Here is a 26,661-nt window from a genome sequence, read left to right on the forward strand (position 1 = left end):
CAAGATTAAGAAGTTACAACTTTTTTTTGGCTAAGTTTAACATTCAAAAATGTAATACTGAATCCAAAAGTGTCTTAAATCACACAAAAAGGACCCATATTAAAATTTAGAAAACAAGTCCAGGACGCCCCAGAGAAACCGGATCTAAAGCGTAAGTGGGCGGGGACGCGCCCGGCGGCCCTAGGACACGTTGGCCATGGGCTTGTACTTCTTGAAGCGCGTCCACTGGCCGGTGGCGTAGTTCATCTCGAAGACCGTGTCCACCAGCATGGTGGTGCTGCCCTGGCCGTCCGACTTGGGCAGGTCCTCCGTGTGCTCGCTCAGCTTGATCTGGATCACGTCGCCCTGCTCCTGGCACGGGTTCTCTGTGGGGGCGGGCGGGGGCCGCTGGGCGGGGACCCGGGGCCACAGGGCCGGCCCCGCCCCCACCCTCACAGGACCCGGGCCCCGCCCCCACCCGCCGGGCCCGCCCCCCAACCACCGCAGGGCCTGGCCCCCCCCCCCCACCCCGACCCACCTCGGGAGCCCGCCATGAAGCCCAGGATGAGCGCCTTCTCTGGCCGCGTGACCTTGTTGGCCGTCTTGAACATCTCCTGCGCCGCGAACATCTGCTCCCTCTGCGTGGAGGCTGGTGTGGGCACTGGGTCCCCCCTCCCCGGGCGCCGTCAGCACCCCAGCCCCCCAACCTACCGTGAGCGACAGGTTCTTCTTGGGCTGCTGCTGGGCGGGGGGCTGCTGGGCCTGGGGGGCCACCATGGCCACCGGAGGCGTCTGGGCCGCAGGGGCGGCGGCTGGGGGCGTGGTGGGCGTCAGGGGCGAGGGGGGCGCGGCGGGTGGGGGCGCCGCGGGGCTGGGCCCGCTGTTGTACAGGGGCGCGCGCTGCTTAAACTGCGCCGGGAGCGCCGGACTCGGCGCGCCGGGCTCCTCGGGGGGGCGGCTGGCCTGCAGGCTGGCGTCCCGCGAAGATGGGGCTGCGAGCAGAGCGGAGCCTGCTGAGGCCCGAGATCCCCCACTCTGCGTCCAGCCCCTGAACGAGAAGTGGACGCGCTCTGGTCCACGGCCCAGCCCCCTGCCCCCAAAGCGAGCCGCAGGTCCCGGGGAAGGGCGGCGGGCCGCTCACCTGGCGGCGTCTCAGAGCTGGGGACGTAGGACGAGGCCGGGACCACGCTGGGCGTCGCTGGCAGGTAGCTCGTGGAGGGCAGCGCGGGCTCACTATTCAGAGACCCGAGTTTCTGGAAGACAGAGGCCACGTTCCTCCCAGAGGAGCCCTGGGCCCTGACCCCTCAGGGCCTGACCCCCAGCCTGGAGCCTCCCCGTGGGCTGGGGGCCTGGCCGGGCCGTCCCGTCTGGTCAGGAACAACCCCCCCCCGCCCCCCGCCCCCAACCGAGCCATCTTTGAGGAAAGAATCCAACGATGCTTTTCTTACCACAAGCATGTGATAAAAGGAAAACCCAGTCCTTTCAAGACCGTGAGAACACACAGCTCTGCAACGCTCCCCGGAGGAGACCGATGGACAAGGCGACACCGGGTACCCGCCTGTGCGGCCCCCACAGCAGGGGGGCCTCGGCGCAGGGACGCCCTCCTGTGAGGCTAACTGGCCGTGCCGCGGGACTGAGGGGACGCCGAGGAGCCCCCCACTCTGGGCCCGTGTCCACACCAGGGCCCCCTAGGCCCCCATTCTCCTGCGTGTGTCCCCGTGGACACGCCCCAGCGGCTATCGCTAAGACAGAGGACCCGCTCCGCCACCCAGGGCCCGCAGCCCTACCTGCGTGGACACCAGGCCGGCCGCGTAGTCGGGGGTGGCATTCTCCACGACCGTCTCCTCCTTGGCGGGCTTCTCCACCGCCTCTGTGTCTGCGGGCAGAGCACGGCCTCAGCACCCCCAGCCTGGGCGACGGACCCCCAAAGACACGGCTGCCTCGAGGGGCAGCCGGGCCGGTCTCGGGAGATGAGGCCGCCCGTGGGCACAGGCGGCCGAGTACGCACCCAGGGCCCTCCTGCGCCTCTTGGCCTCCCGGCCGGCGCCAACCACATCCAGCTCGGAGATGTCCAGGAGCTGCAGACAGACAGAAGCCCCTCAGCCTTGGCGAAGGCGCACCAGGCCAGCCCGGAGCCGCGCGGGGCCTGTGCCCACCTTCACACCCCTCTCCTTCCGCAGGGGCGTCCTGGACGGCGGAATGGGCGTGCGGTTCCCGGCGGGGCTGAAGACGCTGGGGGCGGTGGGGCTCCTGAAGGGCGCCTGCTTCGGGATGCCTTTGAGTGGAGCTGGGGCGGGGGGAGGAGGGCGGCTGTCAGGAGCTTCAGGCGCTGCCTGACGAGTCCCCGAACCCTCCTCCATGCCCCCAGGGTCCTAGGGTATCTGTGAGGGCAGGGGCGCGCAGACCCCAGGGCGGGGCCGTCCCAGCTGCACCAGCACCGCCCCCACCCCCCGCGGGGTCCCTGACGCAGGAGGGACGGTGCCTTCCCGCCACTGGGTCCGGCCCAGCACCCACACCGCGGCTCGCGGGTCCTCAGCAGGCGCAGCGGGGAGCCCCCAAGCCCCTGTGGAGGTCAGGCCCGCCCGGGCTGGAGAGGAGGACGGGGCCGCGGGGCGGGCCCCCTGCAGCAGGCTACTGCCCTCTCCGACCCCCGCCTATGGACTAGCCCCCCGCCGGGCCAGGCAGACAGCGCAAGGGGAGCTCCAGCCCCGAGGGAGGCCGGGGGGCCGTTGGAACTTCGCACGGAGAAGCCGGGCCGTCCCGGGCCAGCCAGGTCCCTCCTTGGCAGGGCGGAAGAGCCCCCCAGTCCACACGGCAGGACCCTGTCGGCTGCAGACGGCCGCGCCTTCCCAGACCCCCCGCCCCGGGTGGCGGCCTTACTCGTGGTGTCCATCTTGCGGAGCAGCCCCCGGCCTTTGGCGTGGAAGGGCACGCCCGCGCTCCTCTTGAGCTGCTGGGCTGTCTCGGTGGCTAGAAGACAAGGGCTGTGTCAGCGCTCCCAGGGCGGCGCCTCTGACCGTGGGCTCACAGGGGAGCAGACAGCGGGGGCTCCTCCCTGGTTGGGGAGCGGGGTCGAGGCCCCAGCTCCACGAGGCTGCAGACCACTGCGGACCCCGGGTGCTGCCCAGGGGAGCCACGGTGGCGGCGCTTTATCTGATTCTTTGAAAACAGGCCACTTACACACTTAGCGACACCAATACCAGAACCACTTAAAATCTGCTATCGGTCAAAAGAATCAATATCCTAGCCTCTTTTCCAACAAGCACCTTCTACGTACATTTTATAGCTGCTACTTAGGGAAACGTTTAAGAAAATGACCAAACATCTTTATAGTCAAATTCAGGCCATTTGCAACTCCAGAACAGTTAAGGGAGTAACTGTCTCATCACCTGTGTGATTCAGCTGGTTCAGACATCGTTTTTGGAACAAAGATTATAAATACTTTCACCTGAAAACTAGCAAGTTTCTACGGAGATTTTTAGAACATGCAGTTTAGCCCAGAATCAATGAATTTCTAATAGAAAAAGCTATGTAGAACACTGTCTTTAAAAGACAATTAGGAACCGTAAAACCTGAAGGAACCTCAGAACAAAAACTACTAACGTGGGACAAAAGGCATCGTGTGCCAGCAAGCCAGTCTCCCGAAGCCTGCAGGACCTCCCAGGCCTGGCTGCGCAGGGCAGCCCCGGCCCCAGCGTCCCGGGCGCCCCCAGCCCCGGCCGACAGAGGCCCGGCACTCACACTTCTGCAGCAGCTCGGCCCTCAGCGTGGCGCTCTTCGGCTTCCGTTTCAGCTGAAAGTGCTTCACCGGGGGGGTGAGGGGGCCCGCGAGTGTCGTCAGGGCGTTTTTGTTCAGGTACTGGCACTCCAGTGGGAGCATGGCGGACGCCTCACACTCGTTCACTGCTCGGAGAGCCGGCGTGTCAGGAGGCGCACCTCCGCACGCAGGCCCCATTTCCACAGCCAATGTAGAGGCGCAGTTTCCTATTTATGTTCGTGGAGCTTCTGCTTTGAACTCAAAACAGAGAACAAGTACCCGCTGACCGCACGCCTGCCCTCACCCAGCAGTCAGGGCCACTGACCTGGGCCCAAAGGCCCCAGAATCCCCTGGGAGCGGCTTGAAGGCCAGAGCCCCTGGCCCAGCACAGCTGGCGTCCTCACGCCCAGAGCAAGCAGAGGGCGCCCGCGGCCGTCCCGGGTCTCCCCCGCCCACCCTGTTGGGGGACGCCCCTGGGCCCCGCTGGCCCCTGGTCCCGGGAGCAGCACCCAGGCCGTGTCCTGGCCCGCGTGTAAGCTGGGGGCGAGAGCTCAAGAGCAAGGCCCGGGGAAAGCAGAAAGCAGACGGCCCCACGCTCCCGGTCCCGGGGAGCACTCCGAATCTCCCCAGGGCTGCAGACAGAGCGGGCCCCTCCCACCGGAGAGCACACCCGGGAGGGCCTGGAGCTGCCGGGAGCCTGGACGAGCTGGGCCCCAGGACACAGACACCCGGGTGTGGGCTCCGGTGCTCTGGGGCGGCCACTGAGCAAGCGCAAGGCTCAGAGCGGGAGCGGCCACCTCAGGGCTGGAAGCAGGGGCGGGCAGCCACCCCGGACGCCCAGGCCGCCGACCCTGCAGCAGCCCCGGGGCACGGGCCCGCCTTTCCAGGGCTGCGGTGCTCGTTCTCCAAACTAGAGGGGTTCGGGGAGGAACAGGCCTCCCGCCTCCGTGTGTTCTCCTGTCCATTTGCAAACAGTGCCTAAGTGGTTTGGAGTTCGTGTTCTAAACAGATGCGTCGCAGGTGTTCTCAGCACACACTCAGAAGCGGCCAGCCGGTGCCAGGGAGCACCCAGGCTCCGGGGTACAGCCTGCCCGGAGCTGAGGGGAGGGCTGTGCGGGGTGAGGACAGGTCACACGGCGCCCGAGCCGGGGAGGGGGAGACCGACAATCACCTCAGGAGCGCTGTCAGGGCAGGCCCCCCTCCCCCGCAGACCACACGCCCGCCCTACCCTTCTCTCTGAGCTCCCCTAAGATGTCTTGGACGTTGGGGTTCTGCTCTTCCAGGTCCAGGTTAAGGGCCCCGGAGTCAGGAAAGGACTTCAGGATGTCAGCCACCATGAGCACCCAGGGGTCCGAGTCCAGGCTGGCGAGCTGGATGATCTCCGTGAGTGCGCCCTTCATCTGCGAGACAGCACAGGCGCGTCTGGGCCCACCCCGTGCTGCCCGCGAGGGTCTGAGGGCAGGCGCCGAGCTGGGCCTCTGAGCGCCTCGCCTTCTCACACGTGGGCCCGCGTCAGACCTGCAGGGCTCCTGGGGGCGCTGAGGGGCCAGCCTCAAGGGGGCCTCCCAGCGCGGCAGACGGAACAGGAGCTGGCAGACTGGGCAGCAGTTGAGGGAGCTGGCCAGGGTAGGTGGTGGAGCGCGGTCCTGGCGGGCAGGGAGCGGGCAAGGGCTGCCAGGAGGCCCGGGCCGAGGCCACAACTGGGCTCCTGGGATGGAGCAGCACCTGGGGAGGCTGCCCTCCCGAGGCCCCGGTGACAGGGGCCTGGGCCTGGGCTGTGGCCGCGTCTGCTGAGGCCCCAGCCACCTCCCCAGGCAGCCAGCGGCTGAGTGTCCCCACTCCCTGCAGCTTGGGGCCCAGACAGAGCCGGACTCGCCCGGCCCCCTGGCCCCACCCCGCAGACCGAACCCCCTGGCACGGCCCTCGGGAACAGGGGGCCCTCCCACCTGGGCCCAGCCCCCGTCCAGCACGCCTGACTGTCTGCCGGCGTCCGGGGCTCAGGGCACGAGGCCCAGCCTTGGTGCCGGACACCGGTCCCTCCTGCTGGCCGCGGGCAGGGTCGAGGGCCAGCTGACCCAGCTCTCAAGGGCTGCACCCTGAAATACCCGGAAACGTGTTCTCTCGCCGTGTGACTAAATGGTAAGCGTCCTTTTTTCATTTAACGCTGGTGGTGGGGCTGTTACGGCGTCTGCTACCCTCCCCCTTTGATTTAGCTGAGCTTCACTCTTTCCTCCGTTAAAAACAAAAGCTATGAAACGAAAAACACTTATCTGTCACTTACTAGAATGAGTTAGACGGTAAGAACGTGTCTGTGACAAACTAAATCTATATAAAATGCACAACAAGAACACCCCGACTCACACCCCTGGCTCACCAGGGGCTCCACAGGCAGGCTGGGCCCTGGGCACCGTCAGGACCGTGAAACCCAGGCAGGCAGATGGCAGGGTGGCCGCCCCGCACCCGGGCCCAGGATCACAAGAAGGGGCCGGGGCAGTGGGCCAGGCACATGGCGCAGCGTTTGGAGAACCACGTGGCCGCTCCTCAAGAAGACCGACACAGGGCCCCTTGGAGGCCTTCCGCGAGGAGGCCACGCTCTCACTGTGGAGGGCCGGGTTCAGCCCCTGCCCAGGGAACCGAGATCCCACAGGCCACAAGGCACAACCAAAATTAAAGAAAAAGACAGCCCCCGCGGAGCATGAGGGCCAGCAGCTCCATGCTGGGGCACAGACCCAGAGACTGGAGACACCCGTCCTCCCAAATTTGCAGGCAGACAGCTGTATTCATAACACCCCCAGAGCAGCAGCGACTCCAAGGCCATCATCTGATGAAAGCTTCATCCGCACAAGGGAACTCTGGTCTGGCAGCTGAAGGACACACACGGTAACATGGGCGAACCACGAAAGCTCTGTGAAAGCAGCCAGACTTGAGCGCACACGCCGCGCGGTTCTGCGCAGGTCACACACCAGGACAGGTTACCCCGTAGGCGCGGGAGGCGGACGGCGGTCCCAGGGCTGCAGGTGGCAGGGCAGACTGAGGGGCTTGGGGTCGCCTCCTCCGGGCTACACAAATGTTCTGGCCTCAGAGAGCGCGGTGAGGCACTCAAAGCACTGGTCTATGCGTTTCAAGAGTGAATCTAACCTGAGTATCTCAGTCTGAAAAACTATGAGCAAAGAACAGGGGGCCGCAGCCGTCCCCAAAGCTGGCAGCACACCTGGGATCCCGCCTGGAGGCGGCGTGTCCCCGACCTGGCTGGGCGTCATGTGCCCAGGTGTCAGTTCTGGGCCGACAGAGCTGGGCTCTGTGGAGAGGAAGCCGGCAGGGGCAAGGACGGTCCTCGGCCCGGCCCCCCGACACGGAGCTCCTGGAAGAGCCACACTCGCAAGCGCCTGCTTCAGTCCAGTGGAGTCACAGTCAGGGAGGAACCAGGAGAGGGGCAGCCAGAGTCACACGGGAAGAGCAAAGGGCGGAAAACACCAGTGTCCACGGGGTACACCCCCACCGAGCACACGGCGTCTCTGACCACTTACAGTGCCAAGAACTTTTAAACTCTACGAAATGAGGAGATAAAGCAGAGAAATGAGTTTAGACACGGCAAGACAACAGGAGGTAACAAAAGCAATAAGAAGACCATACCAAGAAACAGACTTAAGGCATCACGCAATGTCTAAGGATGCCCTCCAATGGCCAGGAGCCCCCAGAGCCGGAATGGACGACAGAGACGAAGTGCGTGGTGCCCCCAGTACCGTATGGATGGGCGCTGTCCTTCAGTAACCTCTAAGTCCGGGGGACCCCACTCAAGCTGCAGGAATATTTCCTTCACAAAACTACAGTCTGATTCTAACTTCCTGTGAGAAAAGCAATACAAGTAAGAAGTTGTAAAAGAAGCTAACACAAGAAAGATCAGTCCTGCCAGGTGCCACAGTTATAAATGCCACGTGGGTTAGACACGGCCTTCACCTCTCACTGTATTCCCAGATAAACTTCAAACGAATCGCATTTCAATTTGAGAAATGAGACGTAAAGGCCCTGGAAGGACCACAGAAGTCTCTCTTTTGTGTGACTGGTGAGAGCAAGTCCTCTGGAGTTACGATTCTAAACTGAGGAGCCATAAAAGACAAAAGCTTGAAGTTTACCACTTAAGTATTTTTTCTATGAAACATTACACAAAAAAATCCAATCCCATAAATGAAATCAAGAGAAATGTCACACTGAGTGGAAAAAAAAATTTGTAATTCCTATCACAGGCAATTAAACACACACACACTTGTTATATTGTATAGACGTCTCTACTATACATAAAGAACAAACAAGGAGACTGATTCTACATGCCAATTTTTAAAACTTTACCATTAGAAAAATGATTTAAAATTGCAAAGGATACTCGGCCTCATTCAAATAAAAGAAGTGTAAAATAAATGCAGAAGCAGACAGTTCCCCATGGGGGAGGGCGGGGCAGGGGCCGCTGCGGCCCCAGGAGCACAGGCCCAAGGCCCTCGCCAGAGCATCAATTCTTCAGTGCTCAGCTTTCTTCACAGTCCAACTCTCACATCCATACACGACCACAGGAAAAACCATAGCCTTGACTAGACGGACCTTTGTTGGCAAAGTAATGTCTCTGCTTTTCAATATGCTATCTAGGTTGGTCATAACTTTCCTTCCAAGGAGTGTCTTTTAATTTGGGTACCTAAGTGATGAGCAAATGGAACATATAGCAGGCGGTAGCAAGATGGCAGATTTGTAGCGTTCAAACCCAGCAGCGTTTAACGTCAAAATGCACAAAGAGCCCCCGCAGACCCACAACAGGACGGCAGAAACACAGGCAAGCGTTACTAAGGGTAACGAACAAAGCAGACACCCGAGAAGGCGGCACACGCGGCCAGAGGCCCGCAAAGGCACACCAGGCGGTGCCTCCCACCCGCAGCTTTCCAGAGGCGGGCTCGGGTGCACAGCCGGGGGGCCCTGAGCCGGGGGGCGCCTCTCGGCCTCTGTGGCTGCAGCCAGGTGTGCATGGTAACTAAGGAGCCCTGGGTCGCGGTCTGTTGCCACCTGGGCTGGAAGGCGACGCACAGCGGGGATTACAGGGATCCCACGGAAGTCTTGCAAGCGGGATAACTTTACGATTTAAAGCATTATCTCAGTCATCCCTAAAACCATCCCTCAAACCTCCTATGGTGGCAATAAGGTCTCAGACAAGAGCCATCCCTGGTTTTATTAGCAGAAGCATCTCGTTTCCTCAAAGCCCTTTCAAATTCAGCTAAAACATCATGAAGTCAGTATTTATGCTTTTTGACACTTGGCAGTTAGCCAGACACCTATGGACACTGCCTCCTGATGTCTTTCTGACTTCCTGAACCAATTTCAAAATTCTTAGAGGAAGGGGCCCTAAATCACTTCCGTACCCACCTCAATGAATAAACCTAAAATACCGGGTCGTCAGACTACCTTTTCTACCTCCCTGGCATCAGTTAAGAACTCTTGTTTCGGTTCAGTTCAGTCACTCAGTCATGTTTGACTCTTCATGACCCCATGAATCGCAGCACGCCAGGCCACCCTGTCCATCACCAACTCCCAGAGTTCACCCAAACTCATGTCCATCAAGTAAGCGATGCCATCCAGCCATCTCATCCTCTGTGTCCCCTTCTCCTCCTGCCTCCAATCCCTCCCAGCATCAGGGTCTTTTCCAATGAGTCAACTCTTCGCGTGAGGTGGCTGAAGTATTGGAGTTTCAGCTTCAGCATCAGTCCTTCCAAAGAAATCCCAGGACTGGTCTCCTTTAGGATGGACTGGTTGGATCTCCTTGCAGTCCAAGGGACTCTCAAGAGTCTCCTCCAACACCACAGTTCAAAAGCATCAATTCTTCGGCGCTCAGCCTTCTTCACAGTCCAACTCTCACATCCATACATGACCACAGGAAAAACCACAGCCTTGACTAGACGAACCTTTGTTGGCAAAGTAATGTCTGCTTTTCAATATGCTATCTAGGTTTGTCATAACTTTCCTTCCAAGGAGTAAGCGTCTTTTAATTTCATGGCCGCAGTCACCATCTGCAGTGATTTTGGAGCCCCAAAAATAAAGTCTGACACTGTTCCCACTGTTTCACCATCTATTTCCCACGAAGTGATGGGACCAGATGCCATGATCTTAGTTTTCTGAATGTTGAGCTTTAAGCCAACTTTTTCTCTCTCCTCTTTCACTTTCATCAAGAGGCTTTTTAGTTCTTCTTCACTTTCTGCCATAAGGGTGGTGTCATCTGCATATCTGAGGTTACTGATATTTCTCCCAGCAATTTTGATTCCAGCTTGTGCTTCTTCCAGCCCAGTGTTTCTCATGATGTACTCTGCGTATAAGTTAAATAAGCAGGGTGACAATATATAGCCTTGACGTACTCCTTTTCCTATTTGGTTTACTTAGCTTTAAAGAGAAACAGATACATCACAAAACACGTGGACTGGTTTGAAGATTTCATTAAGAAACACAAGCTGGAGCAGATGCCGCGTATAATGTTTACGCTCACATGCCTGGGCCAAGGGATCCAAAGCTGTTCTGGATGTGTCTGAGGGTGTGCCTGTATCAGATCAACCCAGGAATTGCAGGGAGTGAGGGGGACCGCCCTCCCCAGCGTGGCTGCCCCTCATTCAATCAACTGAAGACCTGAACAGAGCAGACAGGCTAGTAGATCGAACTCCTCCAGCCTGAGTACTAAGCTGAGACTGATCTTTCCCAACCCTGGGACTTTACTGAGATATTGGCCCTTCTCTGGCCTGCTGGTTTTTCAGACTGTTCTCAAACTTGCTGGCTGCAGATCCTGGGCCTTTTCAGGAGGCTGTCATAAGCCAACTCCTTTTAATAAAGCCAGGACCTCTTTCTCTCTCCCCCTCTACATGGCATATATAGGTACACATAAGGCTTCCCTGATGGATCCATGGTAAAGAATCTGCCTGCAATGCAAGAGATGCAGGAAACTCAGGGTTCAATCTCTGGGTTGGGAAGATCCCCTGGAGTGGGGCATGGCAACCCACTCCAGGATTCTTGCTGGAGAATCCCACGGACAGAGGAGCCTGGCGGGCTGTAGTCGGTGGGGCCGCAGGGAGTCGGACACAGCTGAGCGTGTGCACAGAGTGCACACACGGCGCACACGGGCGTCCTGTCGGCCGTTTCTCTGGAGAACCCTGACCCAGCGTGGGACACGTGCTGCTGTTCAGGGCCTCAGTCATGTCTGACTCTTGGCAAACTCAAGGACTGCAGCACACCAGGCCTCCCTGTCCCTCACCATGTCCCAGAGTTTGCTCAAACCCATGTCCACTGAGGCAGTGATGCTACTGAACCATCTCATCTCTGCCGCCCGCTTCTTCCTTCTCTTTCAGTCTTTCCTAGCATCAGTCTTTTCCAGTGAATCGGCTCTTCACACCAGGTGGCCAAAGTGTTGGAGCTTCAGCATCAATCCTTCCAGTGAACACCCAGGACTGATCTCCTTTAGGATGGACTGGTTGGATCTCCTTGCAGTCCAAGGGACTCTCAAGAGTCTTCTCCAACACCACAGTTCAAAAGCATCAATTCTTCTGCGCTCAGCTTTCTTTATAGTCCAACTCTCACATCCATACATGACCACTGGAAAAGCCATAGCCTTGACTAGAGGGACCTTTGTTGGCAAAGTGATGTCTTTTCTTTTTAATACGCTGTCTAGGTTTGTCATAGCTTTCCTTCCAAGGAGCAAGTGTCTTTTAATTTCATAACTGTAATCATAGTCCACAGTGATGTTGGAGGCCAGGAAAGTACAATCTGTCATTGTTCCCAGTGTCTCCCCACCTATCTGTCAGGAAGAGATGGGGTCAGATGCCATGATCTTGGCTTTTTGAATGCCGAGTTTTAAGCCAGCCTTTTCAGTTTCCTCTTCCACGTTCATCAAGACGCTCTTCAGTGTCTCTTCCCTTTCTGCCATCAGGGTGGAGCACACACAGCCCAGCTATCTGGTGTCCCTTCATCTATGGTCCCACATAAAAAAGTAGCAGAAAGCTATCCCCGAAGGTATCAGACCCTGACATAACTGAAGAGAAGTAACTGAGACAGCCGAGTAAATTAGGATGTTTTGGAATAAAAAGTTTAACACTAAGTATATAAATGAAAATGCCTTTCAGAAAAGTAAATTATCCAGAAAGGCCTAGTTCTTTCAGTCCAGCTAAGTAAATTTTTCATTACAATTTCTTCTAATGACAGGCAAAATCCAAGAGTAAACCACAGAGGAACCAACAAAGAAAGCTGGTACACTTCTGTCAATGCTGGACCAAAACACAGACACAGCATTGCCGGCCACAGAGGCCTTCACCCAGGGACCTGCGGCCCACTCACAAGGCAACAGGCACGGCGCTCAGCGCGTCACAGCGCAGAAAGCAGAGGCCGATAAAACCGGGCAGGTGTATAATCATAGGAGACAACAGAGAGAAGCATACCCACTGATACGGACAAGTAAACAAATCTGACCTACTGAATACATACTGGGCAATGGGTCGCAAAACTAGATGAAAAAAATGCCTCTCAAACTCACTCGCCATGCTTATGAAAACTGACCATATATTTTGCCATTAAGCAAATCTTACATTTCAAATGACTGAAATAACACAGACTATATTCTCTGACAAGCACTCATCCCAGCTAGAAATTACTAGTAAAAACATAAGTAAAACCTCTCTCCCTCTAATGTACAAAAATTAAAAACATTTTAAATTACAAAGAGATCAGTGAGGAAATCATCGTAGAAGTTACAAGATAGTGTGCCTTGGTGATGATGACACCATCAACAGTTGTGGGCACAGCCAAAGACGTAAGAGAGGAAAACCCGACCTAACACGGGCATTTTAGAAAAGGAAAGTGGCTGAGAAATGAGGTCAGTGTCTACACTAAGAGACCAGAAAAGGAGCAACATAAACACCAAGTAAAGGAAGGAAATAATCAAAGGACAAGAATTAGTGAACATGGGCTCCTCTGGGGTCAGTGGTTAAGAGCCCACCTTGCAACGCAGCGGCACCAGCTTGATCCCTGGTCCGGGAAGAGCCCTCACGCCGAGGGATGACTGAACCTGTGGGCCACACTCCTCTCCGCCACACTGGAGAGGAGCCGCCTCTCCACGCAGCCAGAAAAAGCCCGAGCGCAGCAACAAGACCCACCACAGCCAAAAAATAAAATGCATCAGTAAACAAACCTTAAAAAAAAAGAAATAACCAAGATTAGCGAACAGAAAATGAACAGATAACAGAACAATGAACAAAGTCAAAAGGTGGTACTTGGCAAAGTCTCCTGAGGCTGACAAACATCTGCTGAGATGAACCCCGGGGGAACCCAGGGGAGGAAACCTCAGTGCGCGTGCTTCTAACATTCCAAGATGAAAAGGGCTGTCGTCCACTGTATGCTAACAAGGCCGCAGTTTTAACACAAACTGCCAAACCACTAGAAAACATACAGCATCCAGAAAAGTTAAGAAGAACATCAAACCAAACATCAATACTCAAATATCTTCCCACAGGGAAAATCCAGCCCCCTAGCTGGCTTATTACTTAAGTTCTACCAAACATTTAGGAAGAAATAATTCCACTATTAAACAAAATTTCTAAAAGAGAGGAAAACAGAAGCCGTATCACCACCGCATTTATAAAGAAATTCAGAAAACAAGACATGGGGGGTCCCTGGCCTGGCAGTCTCCACAAAATTGGAAGTTCAGACACGTCGACAAATAAATCCACACACTGAGAGAAGTACAAGAAATCAGACGACGAGGTTCCAAAGACCCCCCCCAAAAAAAAAAAAAAGAAATTCAATACCAGTATCTAACGAAGACCGCCCAGGCGAGTAAAACTGGAGGTTAATCTCACCCATGAACACTGACACAAAATTCCTACACAAAGCGTCAGGGCCACAAGCACTGCGCTGCGCTGCGCTCAGTCACGTCCGACTCTCTGCAGCCCTGTGCACTGCAGCCGCCAGGCTCCTCTGCCCACGGGGTTCTCCGGCAAAAACACTGGAGTGGGTTGCCATTTCCTTCTCCAGGGGGTCTTCCCGACCCAGGCATCAAACCCACACCTCTAGTGTGTCCTGTACTGGAGGCAGGTTCTTCACCACCGCACTGCCTGGGAAGCCATGAGGATGGCACAGCCCTACACATACAATGACCAAGCCGGGCTTACCTCAGGGAAGCCAGTTAATTACAAAGTTAATGCTACTTTGTAAATGTGGCAACCAACATGTCAACAGACAATAAAAACCTTCATTCGTTCACGTTCACCCTTCCCATAACTGCTAACAAAACCGGGTCACTTCCTGGTTGGCACTGAGCCAAGAGACACAACCAAGCTAAAAGGTGGGAGAGGAGGGATTCATTACTTGCAGCAAGTGAGGAGAAAGCTACCCTAAGCGAGGTTACCTGCATATTCATGAAAGGGCTTAGTTGACTGAGTCCCAGGGGTCAAGACTATCACTGCATCCTCTACCTGGGTGGGGGCCTTAGTTCTTGCAGAACTCAAAGACAGGTATCAGATTGTTATGAATATCCCTTGAGGAAGAACTAGGACTCTTGTTTTATGGCAACTACGTTTTCTTGACTGCAGAGACATCACTTTGCTGACAAAGGTCCATACAGTCAAGGCTATGGTTTTCCCAGTGGTCATGCATGGATGTGAGAGCTGGAGCATAAAGAAAGCTGAGCACCAAAGGATTGATGCTTTTAAACTGCGGTGCTGGACCAGACTCTCGAGAGTCCCTTGGACAGCAAGGAGATCAAATTAGTCCATCCTAAAGGAGATCAGTCCTGAATATTCATTGGAAGGACTGATGATGAAGCTGAAACTCCAATACTTTGGCCACCTGATGTGAAGAACTGACTCACTGGAAAAGACCCTGATGTTGGGAAGGACTGAAGGCGGGAGAAGGGGATGACAGAGGATGATGGTTGGATGGCACCACAGACTCCATGGTCATGAGTTTGAGCAAGCTCTGGAAGATGGTGAGGGACAGGGAGGCCTGGCGTGCTGCAGTCCATGGGTCGGAAAGAGTCGGACACAACTGCGTGACTGAACAACAGTCCCTTGACTGCTTTTCCTTTGCTCCTGCCTTCTCTCACTTCCCTTAAGATCATTAATTACTAAGACCTGCTCAAGGGCAAACTTTGTGGCCAGGCTTAGATGGCAAAATGGCCTAAGCCCAAAATCGCTTTTTCTTAAAGTTTGGCTGTGAACTCAGGACAAGTGTGGTTAATAAATAGGTTGGTGGAGGGTGGGGTGGTGGTGCAAACTTCCACGCACCCTAGGCCAGGTTCCTGGAGGGCTCTGCACCAAAGAAATGCTTTGCAGAAGTGAAAGGCAAAACCAGACACCAGGGAGCCCCCCACAAGCATATCCTAAGAGAAGCACAGCTGCCTAGTTACAGCTAAGAGCTTCTAGGATCCAAAGACTCCGCGAAGAAAGCTAGGTCAAGACACAACTGGGAGACACTTGTAACATAAATTAGTGGGAAAAAAGATTAATATTCAAATTTTATGTTTTAAAAAAACTCCTACAAAGTGGGAACTCCCTGTGGGTGTGGTTAGGACTCCAAGCCTGCACTGCAGGAGGAACGGAACTAAGACCCTACCAGCTACCTGCTGCACCCACACACAAACAAACTTTTAAAAGCTCCTACAAGACAATGAAAAAACCACAATGGGGAAAACAACGTTTGGACAGACAAGTCACAAAAAAGAACACTGAACCCACATGCGGGAAAAGGTGCTCAAGCACACGCGCACTAAGGGGACGGAACGCGATCCGGCGGTGAGAACTAAACCGCGGAAGCAGACAGACACACCCACACCCCTCACTCAAAACACCCGACTCCACACCGTGACGTCCAGCTCAAAGCAGGGGAAACCCAACTGGACGGCTGGAAAAGGCACAGCCAACCGACACGTCGCAAAGCGGGGCGGGGAAGCGGTCCCCTCCCAAGGCAGCGCGCGGAGGGGCAGGGGGCTCCGGACGCAGCCTTCTTCTGCTCCTTAAGCAGCGTGAGGGGGACAGGCGGGTTGCCGTGTGGCTCGGTCAACCGACCAATGTGCGCTCCTGTGCACGGTGGATGCTGAGGCTCCGATACTGTGGCCACCTAACGCGAAGATCTGACTCACTGGAAAAGACCCTGATGCCGGGAGGGATTGGGGGCAGGAGGAGAGGGGACGACAGAGTTTGAGACGGCTGGATGGCATCACCTACGAGTCTGAGTAAACTGGTGGTGCACGGGGAGGCCTGGGGTGCTGCAGTCCATGGGGTCGCAAAGAGTCGGACACGCCTGAGCGACTGAACTGACGGGACGCGGCAGACGTCCCGTACACGACGGGGCAGGAAACCACCGCGAACTACGGGAGCGGCAGAGGCGCTGAGACGGGAGCCGGAGGGCGTGTGAACGAGGACAGTGCTCACCGTTTTGAAAAACTCCGTATTTTGCGCAAAAAGTGACATAATGTACCGTTAAGGAGGAGAAAAAAAAAAAAAGGACAGACCCACTGAGGAGAACGAAGCGAAAAACGCGAGCGCGTGGCAAGACCCCGGAGGGCCAGGTGACCCAACCGGGCGGAGACCCCAGAAGCTGAGGGACGGAGGCCGGCGCCCGAGCCCCTCCAGCGCGGGGAGGGCCGAGGAGGGGGCGCGGCCCGGGCGGCAGAGGGTACGAGGGGCGCGAGCGGAGGGGAGAGGCGGCTGCGCGCGAGGGGGGCCGCGAGCGCCGGGGTCTCGCGTCCGCACCGCCGCCCGCCTCACCTCGTCCACCGTGCGGCGCGGGAGGTGCAGCGTCCCGAGCAGCAGCTTGAGCTTCACGGCCGACGAGAGGCCGTGGAAGCAGAGGCGGATGTTGTCGATGACCGCGGCCGTGAGCAGGGACGCGATGCTGGGCGGCGCCCACAGCTCGTCCGTGGCCCCCAGCTTGTTGTGCAGCCACAGGCCCGTGTCGCTCTCCCGCATGGACGCCATCTTGGGGGGGAAAAAGCCGAGCGCCGCCGAGCCGGCATCTTATGAGGACACCTACGCGCCCGCGGCGAGGACCCCCAACATGGCGGCGCCCGCCCGGCGCGCCGTGGTGACGTCACCGGAGGGCGGGGCCTCGGCGAGGCGCGAGGTCCTCATGCCGGCGTCCGTACGGAAACATGGCGGCGCCCGCCCAACGCTCTGCGGTGACGTCACCGGCCTCAGTGAGTAGCTTCGTGGCGGCGCGAGGTCCTCTCGGCGGCGGCCGTAAGGTAACATGGCGGCGCCTGCGGCCGGGCCTCCTGGGTCGCGGAAGATGACGTCATGGGGGCGTGGGCACGGCGGCCTGGCGTCGGCGCCGCTAGGCCAGGGTGTGGAGTGGCCGGCGGGCGCGGCCGCGCGAACCGGCCCCCTCCCCGCGGGACGGGCGCCCGAGGGCGGCCGCGACCCGGGTCCCGCAGGCTGTGTTGGTCGGGAGTCTTCGGCAAGCCGGAGCGGCTAGGGTCCAGCCCGCGCCCGTCCAGCGCGTCCGCGCGCGCCCCCCGCTGCGGGCCTGGCGCTGCCCCAGCTGCTGCGGACACGGGGGGAGCTTGTCCTGTCCGAGCCTTCGCCTTGGCGGCCTCGGGGGAGGGGGCGCGCTGCGGAGGGTCCTGCGCGCCACACGGCCGGCCTGCGGGCTCCTGGCCAGTCTCAGGGAGCACCCCCGGGGCCCGAGCTTAAGTGCCCTTCCAGGCGGTGGGAGCCCCATCTGAAAGGGAGTCGGCCCTGCTTGGTGGGTGCTGAGGGGGGCGGTTCTTAGCGCCCTTAGGCTCCAGCCAGCCTCGGGCCGGACCTCGGGCTGGGCGGATCTGGGGCTCCAGCCCACGGCCCGGGGAGGGAGGGCGCTGCTGTACGAGAGAGCTCCTCACCGCGCAGACTTGCCTTCCGTCTGCCCCGCCCCGCCGGAAAGACGGCCTGTGGCCCAAGCGCCCCAACTCTCCCCTCTGGGCCACAGGCTCCAGCTTTGCCCTTCACCCAGACCCCTGGGGGCAGAGGGTCAGGGAGCCCGGGCTGTGGAGAGGTCAGCGGGTCAGTCACGCCCTTCCCATCAGGGCCAGCTGACCTCGGGCTCGCCTGCATTGCGGGCGGACTGCTGCCGAGTCACCAGATGTTCCAACTACCTAGCCTCTGTTACAAAACTTCCTGTGTATCCTGGCTCCTCCCTTATCTCTTGAGAGCAGTCTCAGGGTTAGCTGAGATGCTGTGTCCTGGACTTAAGTCCTCAGTTTTGTCTACCAAATAAAACATAACTTTCAAGTTGTACTTTTTTTTTCCAGTCCACACCAGCATCTTAACTTATTTGCGCTGTTTCAAGTTACCAAAAATCTGGAGAAACCATTTCAAGTAGGCAGTCCTAAAACATAATTACTCGTAAAGTGTGTGTGTGTGTGTGTGAAAGTCGCTGGGTCGTGTCCGACTCTTTGCAACCTCACGAACTATATGGAATTCTCCAGGCCAGAATACTAGAGTGGGTAGCCTTTCCTTTCTCCAGGGGATCTTCCCAACCCAGGGATGGAACCCAGGTCTCCCGCCTTGCAGGCGGATTCTTTACCAGCTGAGCCACAAGGGAAGGTGATTACTCCTAAAGAGTTCATCTAAAAGCTCTTACTTCATTGACATTTACTTACAAGCTTTGACTCTGCCTCTGTGCACCAGAAGAAAAGTTTGTATGGGTCCTGCCCTATTTGAGTTTTATCATCTCAAGTTATCTTTGTTGCTGACAAATTTTGTAACAGGAATTATCATATTTTAAAATTTGACTTCTGGTAAACCTACCTAAGTCCTTATGGCAGAAAGTGAAGAACTAAAGAGCCTCTTGATGAAAGTGAAAGAGGAGAGTGAAAAAGTTGGCTTAAAGCTCAACATTCAGAAAACTAAGATCATGGCATCTGGTCCCATCATTTCATGGGAATTAGATGGGGAAACAGTGGCTGACTTTATTTTTGGGGGCTCCAAAATCACTACAGATGGTGACTCCAGCCATGAAATTAAAGATACTTACTCCTTGGCAGGAAAGGTATGACCAACCTAGATAGCATAGTAAAAAGCAGAGACATCACTTTGCCAACAAAGGGCCGTCTAGTCAAGGCTATGGTTTTTCCAGTGGTCATGTATGGATGTGAGAGTTGGACTGTGAAGAAAGCTGAGCACCAAAGAATTGATGCTTTTGAACTGTGGTGTTGGAGAAGACTCTTGAGAGTCCCTTGGACTACAAGGAGATCCAACCAGTCCATTCTAAAGGAGATTGGTCCTGGGTGTTCTTTGGAAGGAATGATGCTAAAGCTGAAACTCCAGTACTTGGCTACCTCATGCAAAGAGTTGACTCATTGGAGAAGACTCTAATGCTGGGAGGGATTGGGGGCAGGAGAAGAAGGGGACAACAGAGGATGAGATGGCTGGATGGTATCATCAACTCGATGGACATGAATTTGGGTGAACTCCAGGAGTTGGTGATGGACAGGGAAGCCTGGCATACTGCAGTTCATGGGGTCGCAAAGAGTCGGACACGACTGAGGGACTGAACTGAACTGAAACCTAAGTACAATGAAAATATTAATGTCGATAAGTCTAGAGATACAGTAATTAAACCAAGTTTGTTTTCATTCATTAAAAATTAATCCCAGGGACTTCCCTAGTGATCCCAGTGGTTAAGAATCTGCCAGCTAACGGGGGGAACATGGGTTTAAGCCCTGGTTTGGGAAGATTCCACAGGCCGCAGGGCAACTAAGCCGGTGTGCTGCGACTGCTGAGCCCATGCACGCCCTAGAGCCTGCGCTTCACAACAGGAGAAACTTCGTGTGATGAGAAACTCAGTGGGTAAAGAATCTGCCCGAAAGGCAGAAGACTCAAGTTCAATTCCTGGGTCGGGTAGATCCCTTGGAAAGGAAATGGCAACCCACTCCAGTGTTCTTGCCTGAAGAATCCCATGGACAGAGGAGGCTGGTGGGCAACAGTTCATAGGGTCACAAAGAGCTGGACACGACTGAGCGACTAAACCACCAGCAGTGTGGTGAGAAGCCTGCGCACCACAGTGACCGCAACTGGAGAAAACCCACATGCAGCAACAAAGACCCAGGGCAGCCAAGAACAGAAATAAATCCTGGATCATGTGATCCTGAAGTTCATTTGAGTGTTAGCCAATTAGAGCTCTTTTACCAATTAATTTTGGCAGGACCGCATGCCTGCAGTGCACACACACACGTGGGTTCATACCACAGAAATCCTGTACTTCTGAAACCAAGCAGGGCCCTGTGGGCTCCTGGACACACAACCTTCCTGTGTCCCCTTGACTACAGGTTGCCTCATGACGTGCACCCCCCTCCCCAACCCGTCATAGCTTTCAGGGCATTAGCCGGTAGTGGCCCTCTCTGCTCGGCAAAGCAATAAAACTTTCCTGCTTCACCTAAAACTCTTGTCTCCAAGATTCAGTTCAGTGCTGGCTCACAGAGACTGAGTTTCGGCGTCACTTCGCATCCCCAAATTTCATCCGTGAATCAGGTACAGTAACGCAAAACCCATCGGTTGCAAAAGAGGTTGGTTTCCCTGGCGGCCTAGTGGTTAGGATTCCAGGCTCTCCCTGCTGTGGCCTGGGTTCAGTCCCTGGTCTGGGAGCTGAGATCCTGCAAGCCTCATGGTGTGGCTAAAAAAAGAAAAGAAGTTGGATTCAAATTGGGTTTCTGCCCCATAGAACAAATAAAGGTCACCTGTTTAGATGGCGAAAGTCTTTTCACTGATACTTATGGAAAAGACACAAGACTTGTCTTCTCCTTGACAAGTCAAGTTTCAAGTCACCTATCCCACTTTTGTTTCTCTCTTTTGAGAAGAGTTACTTTCCTGAAATTTGCAATTTCAAAAGGTGGTCTAGATAAGTGTTTCTGGAGAAGACCAGGTGGGCCATTTACATCTTAGAAGCAGAGGAGGAACAAGGCAACTTCTAGGAGTAACTTCTGTTTCCTGAAGGCCACAATATTAATATATAATATATATTTAAGTCTCAAGCTAAGTAAGGGAAGTCTGAGGAGCGGTAAAAAGATTGATGGGCTTTGAGTTTTTCTGGAGCCTCATCTCAGTCCTATAAAGACTAGATTTGTGAAATAAGGACAGCTCTTTTAATTCATCAAAGAATGGGGTGGTGGCAAGGAGTCGGACACAACTGAGCGACTAAACAATAAAGCGTTCCAGCAGGTGGACGGGTATGTCAGCACTTTGGTGTCATTTGCCCTGCTGACATACCCGTCCACCTGCTGGAACGTTTTATTGTTTAGTCCCTCAGTTGTGTCCGACTCCTTGCAACCCCATGGACTGCAGCACGCCAGGCTTCCCTGTCCTTCACCGTCTCCCTGAGTTTGCTCAAACTTCTGTCCACTGAGTCAGTGATGCCATGCGACCATCTAATCCTCTGTCCACTGAGTCAGTGACGCCATGCGACCATCTAATCCTCTGTCCACTGAGTCAGTGACGCCATGCGACCATCTGATCCTCTGCCCCCCCTTAACTTCTGTCCATGGAGTCAGTGACGCCATGCGACCATCTAATCCTCTGCCACCCCCTTCTGCCTGCAGTCCCGCAGCATCATTTTTTTCCCAATAAGCTGGCTCCTCATGTCAGCTGGTCAAAGTATTGGAGCTTCAGCTTAGGCATCAGTCTTTCCAATGATTATTGAGGGCTGATTTCCTTTAGGATGGACTGTTTTTATCTTGGTGTCCAAGGGGCCTTAGAATGTTTCACTTTCCCTCATCTAGCTTAGTGGAGAAGGCAAAAAAAAACCCTCCCAGGCTCTGAATATCAGCTATGTTTAGTTCAGTCCTACCAGTGGCTTTTGATCTTGGTAATCTACTTTAAAAAAAACCTGAGAGGATCCTCAGTTCAGTTCAGTCGCTCAGTTGTGTCTGACTCTTTGCGACCCCATGAATCACAGCACGCCAGGCCACCCTGTCCATCACCATCTCCTGGAGTTTATCCAAACTCACGTTCATCGAGTCAGTGATGCCATCCAGCCATCTCATCCTCTGTCATCCCCTTCTCCTCCTGCCCCCAATCCCTCCCAGCATCAGGGTCTTTTCCAATGAGTCAACTCTTCACATGAGGTGGCCAAAGTACTGCAGTTTCAGCTTCAGCATCATTCCTTCCAAAGAACACCCAGGACTGATCTCCTTTAGGATTGACTGGTTGGATCTCCTTGAAGTCCAAGGGACTCTCAAGAGTCTTCTCCAACACCACAGTTCAAAAGCATCAATTCTTTGGCGCTCAGCTTTCTTCACAGTCCACCTCTCACATCCATACATGACCACAGGAAAAACCATAGCCTTGACTAGACGGCCCTTTGTTGGGAAAGTAATGTCTCTGCTTTTTACTATGCTATCTAGGTTGGTCATAACTTTCCTTCCAAGGAGTGAGCGTCTTTTAATTTCATGGCTGCAATCACCATCTGTAGTGATTTTGGAGCCCCAAAAAATAAAGTCTGACACTGTTTCCCCATCTATTTTCCACGAAGTAATGGGACCAGATGCCATGATCTTAGTTTTCTGAATGTTGAGCTTTAAGCCAACTTTTTCACTCTCCTCTTTCACTTTCATCAAGAGGCTTTTAGTTCGTCTTCACTTTCTGCCATAAGGGTGGTGTCATCTGCATATCTGAGGTTATTGATATTTTTCCCAGTAATCTTGATTCCAGCTTGTGCTTCTTCCAGCCCAGCGTTTCTCATGATGTACTCTGCATATAAGTTAAATAAGCAGGGTGACAATATACAGCCTTGACGTACTCCTTTTCCTATTTGGAACCAGTCTGTTGTTCCATGTCCAGTTCTAACTGTTGCTTCCTGACCCGCATATAGGTTTCTCAAGAGGCAGGTCAGGTGGTCTGGTATTCCCATCTCTTTCAGAATTTTCCACAGTTTATTGTGATCCACACAGTCAAAGGCTTTGGCATAGTCAATAAAGCAGAAATAGATGTTTTTCTGGAACTCTCTTCCTTTTTCGATGATCCAGCGGATGTTGGCAGTTTATCTTTGGTTCCTCTGCCTTTTCTAAAACCAGCTTGATCCTACCTGGTTTTAAGAAATTCTTTACCTACGGCCCTCAGTTCCAACCTTGATGCGAAGAGGCTCGCCTCCAGCCTCAGGTGGTCCCATTTCTAAAGGTGACCACTGAATGGTTTCTTCGGGATGGAAGGCCATTCAGACGGCAGACTGGAACGGGCATCAGTACGGGAGCGTGGAGGGAGCAGAGGTGAGGTCAGTGTCAGGGGCTCTGTTTGCCGTAGGCACTTTTACAGCCCTTACCTTTCACTACCCTTCTCAGCATCCTCAGATGAAGCTGTTTGGGCGTTTTGAAGCTTTGGGGGCTTTTGCATATCAATTAAAAAAGGTACAATAATAAGATGAGAGCTCTCTATAAGTTTAATAATTTAGAAGTCTCTCCAGTCCCGGGGATCTATTTTAGAAGAGGAGAGCTCTGATCCCCCTTGTGTCCCGCAGACCCTGTGGGCAGGGGTCCCAGAGACAGGCCAACAGGGAAGGACCTTGTCCTCTGTCGCCTTTCTCTGTGCCTACAAAGTTCAGTGAGGCCGGGAGAGCCTCCGGGTGGCCCCTTCACTTCCCGGGGAAGGCCGCAGGCGTGCACACACGTGCCAGTGTCTGAGCTCAGCTGGCGCCCTCGTCCGCGCGGGACTGCTGAGCCTTTGCGGCGCGGCGCCCAAGTCGGCGGTGAGCCGTGAGCCGAGCTCCGGGAGCAATCTCGGCGAGGCAGTGCGCATGCTCGGGTCTGCGCCGAGACCCCCGCGGAGTCTCCCCGGCCGGGGGCCGGGGGCCGGGGGCCGGGGGCCGGGGGTGAAGGGCGGCTGACTCTCTTCTGGGTCGGGTCTCTCTCTCTGGCAGAAACTGCTGCGGATGCTCGGGGCTCCGGGATACCCCCACCGGGCTCCCAGTGACCCGGGGGCACTTGCGGCTGGAAGGAGCAGACGTCCCTGGTCGTGAAAGCGAAAGTCGCTCAGGCGTGGCCGACTCTCCGCGACCCCATAAACTATACAGTCCTTGGAATTCTCCAGGCCAGAATACTGGAGTGGGGAGCAGTTCCCTTCTCCAGGGGATCTTTCCAACCCAGATATCAAACCCAGGTCTCCCGCAGTGCAGGCAGATTCTTTACCAGTTGAGCCCAAGAATACTGGAGTGGGAACTTCTCCAGCGGATCTTCCCCATCCAGGGATTGAACCCAGGTCGCCCTGTTCTTGGGAGCTGAATTAATTCAATCTGTCCTTTCACTACCAGAGGGTTTATTCAGACCATATAGCAACTTTTTTTTTCCCCCAACTTAAGCAAAACTTAACAAACCGGCCACTCCTGTTTCCCTGGGCCTTCTTCCCGTCCTCCTGGGTCCCTGACTAGGAAATGCACCGGCCCAGAAAGGTTACAGGTCAAGTAGAAACCGCTTGAATAAAAATGTCAGGATCATCCCTTAAGAGCAGTGAGGGTTGGCCAGGAGGAGAGCCCACCGGAACACCCCGGGGGCACCAAGGAGCCAGTGGGGCCCGCAGTCCCTGCAGTCCCCGTGGTATTGAGCACAGGGTCGGGTGTCAACTTAAACAAAAATAGCCACAACCCCGAAGTTGAGAGTTACATTTTATTTGGTGGGAATTTTTAGGACTTTAAGCCTGGGAGACAGCATCTCAAGTGATCCTGGGAGAACTGTCCTGAGGAGGTGGGTGGGGCGGAAAGAAGTTTATAACTAGCGGTGGTAGTCTGAACAGCAAAGGATTATTGTAGTTAAGGAATGCCAGATATCTCAAGCTAAGGTATTTAGCACTTTGCTAGGTATGTGCTTAGTCGCTTCAGTTGTGTCTGACTCTTTTCGATCCCATGGACTGTAGCCTGTTAGGCTCCTCTGTCTATGGAATTCTCCAGGCAAGATTATTGGAATGGGTAGCCATTTACTCCTCCAGAAGACCTTCCTACCCCAGGGATCAAACCCACGTCTCTTATGTCTCCTGCATTGGCCGGCAGTTTTCTTTCTTTTAACTGGAGGATAATTACTTTACAATACTGTGCTGGTTTTTGCCATACATCCACATGAATCACCCACGGGTGCACGTGTCCCCAGTCCTGAAGCCCCCTCCCACCTCCCTCCCCACCCCATCCCTTGGGTTGTCCCAGAGAACTGGCTTTGAGTGCCCTGCTTCATGCATCGAACTTGAACTGGTCACATGTTTCACATGTGGTAAGAGGCAGCTTTCAGCGCTGGGCAGGGGTTCTTTACCGCTGGCACCACCTGTGCACGGCAGGTGCAGGCGTCTGGGCTCCCTGAAATCACTCCTTGCACAGGCATCTCAGCCTTCTGGGCCAGCGTCCTGTGATTGGCTGTCATACGTCCTTAGTTCTTCACTCACTGGAGCGAGTGGTGGCGGCTCGCGGTGGCAGCTCACTGGCTGATAGCAGGCTCTGTTGTTCCCGGACTCAGAAATTCATGTTTGGAGGGCCGAAACCCCTGATGGCCGAGACGTCTTTGTTCATTGACGTGGCCGGAAATATTCCATTTCACAGGGGTGAACTCCAGCTGTCCTCTGGGGAGGGTGGGTTGTCTCTGATACCCCAAGCTAGCATCGACAGAAGACTCATCAATAATTGATCTAAGAAAGGGAAATTTTTATTGGCACCAACCTGATGAGCCTAACCCGGGAGACAGTCTTTCAGCTCTCGGGCCTGCCCGCCAGAGGTCAGAGCGAGGTATGTGAGCTGTTGAGACAGAGGCTGTACGTCAGACGGCTCAGCCACAGGCCGTGCAGTCCAGGCCTGCACACACCCGGCGAGGGCGGGCTGCGGCCCCCGCTCACTAGGGCGAGAAGAAAGGTTCTCTCCTGGGGTCTGGTGAAGGCAGGCACTCCGCCCTTACTCGAGGGGTGGGAGGGGGCCCAGACGGGCAGAGAAAAACGGTACGTTCAAATATTTCTTGTTTCGTCCAGAATCACGACACAGAGAAAGGACCGGGGCACGGGAAGTCGCAGCTAGCAGGTGTAAGTTTCTATATGTGTCAGTGGAGCGAGCAGACGACACGGCCTTACTGCTCAGCACAGAAGCCGTAATGGGAAAGGGTGAAAGAGCGCCTGCATGCGGATGACGGAATCAGTCTGCTGTGAGCCAATAATGAACACAGCCTTGTACATCGGCTGTACTTCAACGAGAAAACGGAAACGATTCCGTTTTGTCACAAAACACGGGTTTTGTTTCAGCGCACTACTCTTTTCCATTTCACTAATTTCCGCTCTCACTTTTAAAATTCTTTTCTTCTGCTGACTTTGGATTTAACTCGCTCTTCGTTTTCTTGTTTCCGAAGGTGGAAGCTTAGATGGTTGCCCACAGAGCCGCTTCTGTTCTAATATTTGCGAGCAACGCTATAAATTGCCCTCTAAGGCACTGCTTTTGCTGAATCCCACACATTTTGATAAGTTGTGTTTCCTTTTTATTTAGTCATTTAGTTCAAATTATTTTAATTTCTCTTGAGAGTTCTTCTTCGATTCATGTGTTTTTTAGAAGTGTGTGGGTTTTCTTGTGGCTGTTGTTTTGGGGGGTTTTTTTGGGGTGGGGGTGGTTGTGGCTCTGGTTCAGCTCGTAGGATCTTAGTTCCTGACGGGGGATTGAATCTGAGGCCTTGGAGGGGAAAGCATGGAGTGTCCTAACCAGTGGACTGCCTGGGAATTTCCAGGCGTGTGTTCTAAAGTCTCCAAGTGTTGGGGAGATTTTCCAGTTATCTTCCTGCCTCTGGTTTCCACTTCAGTTCCACTGCGGTCTCAGGGCAGACACTGTGTGATTTCTGCGATTCTGAGTTTGTCAGGGAGTGTGTTTCGGCCCAGAGTGTTGTCTGTCCTGACGAGTGTTCCCAGTGAGGGTGAGAAGAATGCGTCTTTATTTATGCATTTCTTTAC

General features: G+C 54.9%; 2 protein-coding genes across 3 annotated transcripts in view; one reads left to right on the forward strand and one right to left on the reverse strand.

The window, feature by feature from the left end:
• NELFA (negative elongation factor complex member A) lies at nt 1-16,806 on the reverse strand. Its single transcript, XM_070372885.1, has 11 exons — nt 16,507-16,806; nt 4,965-5,136; nt 3,721-3,882; nt 2,860-2,949; nt 2,136-2,266; nt 1,988-2,057; nt 1,767-1,855; nt 1,121-1,232; nt 691-971; nt 518-617; nt 1-365 (listed from the first exon to the last, which is right to left on the reverse strand). The coding sequence occupies exons 1-11, from the start codon at nt 16,714-16,716 to the stop codon at nt 181-183; spliced, it is 1,602 nt and encodes a 533-aa protein (XP_070228986.1). The 5' UTR covers nt 16,717-16,806; the 3' UTR covers nt 1-180.
• NICOL1 (NELL2 interacting cell ontogeny regulator 1) overlaps nt 15,689-26,661 on the forward strand; it is a 21,656-nt gene continuing 10,683 nt past the window's right edge. The window contains exon 1 of one of the 2 annotated variants that reach the window (XM_070372888.1): nt 15,689-16,307. The gene's annotated coding sequence lies outside the window, so the exon portion shown is untranslated. Of the gene's footprint in view, nt 16,308-16,869; nt 16,983-26,661 lie in introns of those variants that run through there. The other variant, XM_070372889.1, reaches the window with a different exon arrangement.

The sequence above is a fragment of the Bos mutus genome, chromosome 6 (genome assembly GCF_027580195.1).
Source record: "Bos mutus isolate GX-2022 chromosome 6, NWIPB_WYAK_1.1, whole genome shotgun sequence".
In the NCBI taxonomy this organism is placed as follows: domain Eukaryota; kingdom Metazoa; phylum Chordata; class Mammalia; order Artiodactyla; family Bovidae; genus Bos; species Bos mutus.

Coding starts and splice junctions, on each gene's coding strand:
- NELFA (XM_070372885.1), bottom strand. CDS start 16,716: ATGGCGTCCATGCGGGAGAGCGACACGGGCCTGTGGCTGCACAACAAG. Junction 1,856..1,987: donor GAGGCGCAGGAGGGCCCTGG/GTGCGTACTCGG, acceptor CTCTGCCCGCAG/ACACAGAGGCGGTGGAGAAG. Junction 366..517: donor CTTCATGGCGGGCTCCCGAG/GTGGGTCGGGGT, acceptor CCGCCCCCACAG/AGAACCCGTGCCAGGAGCAG.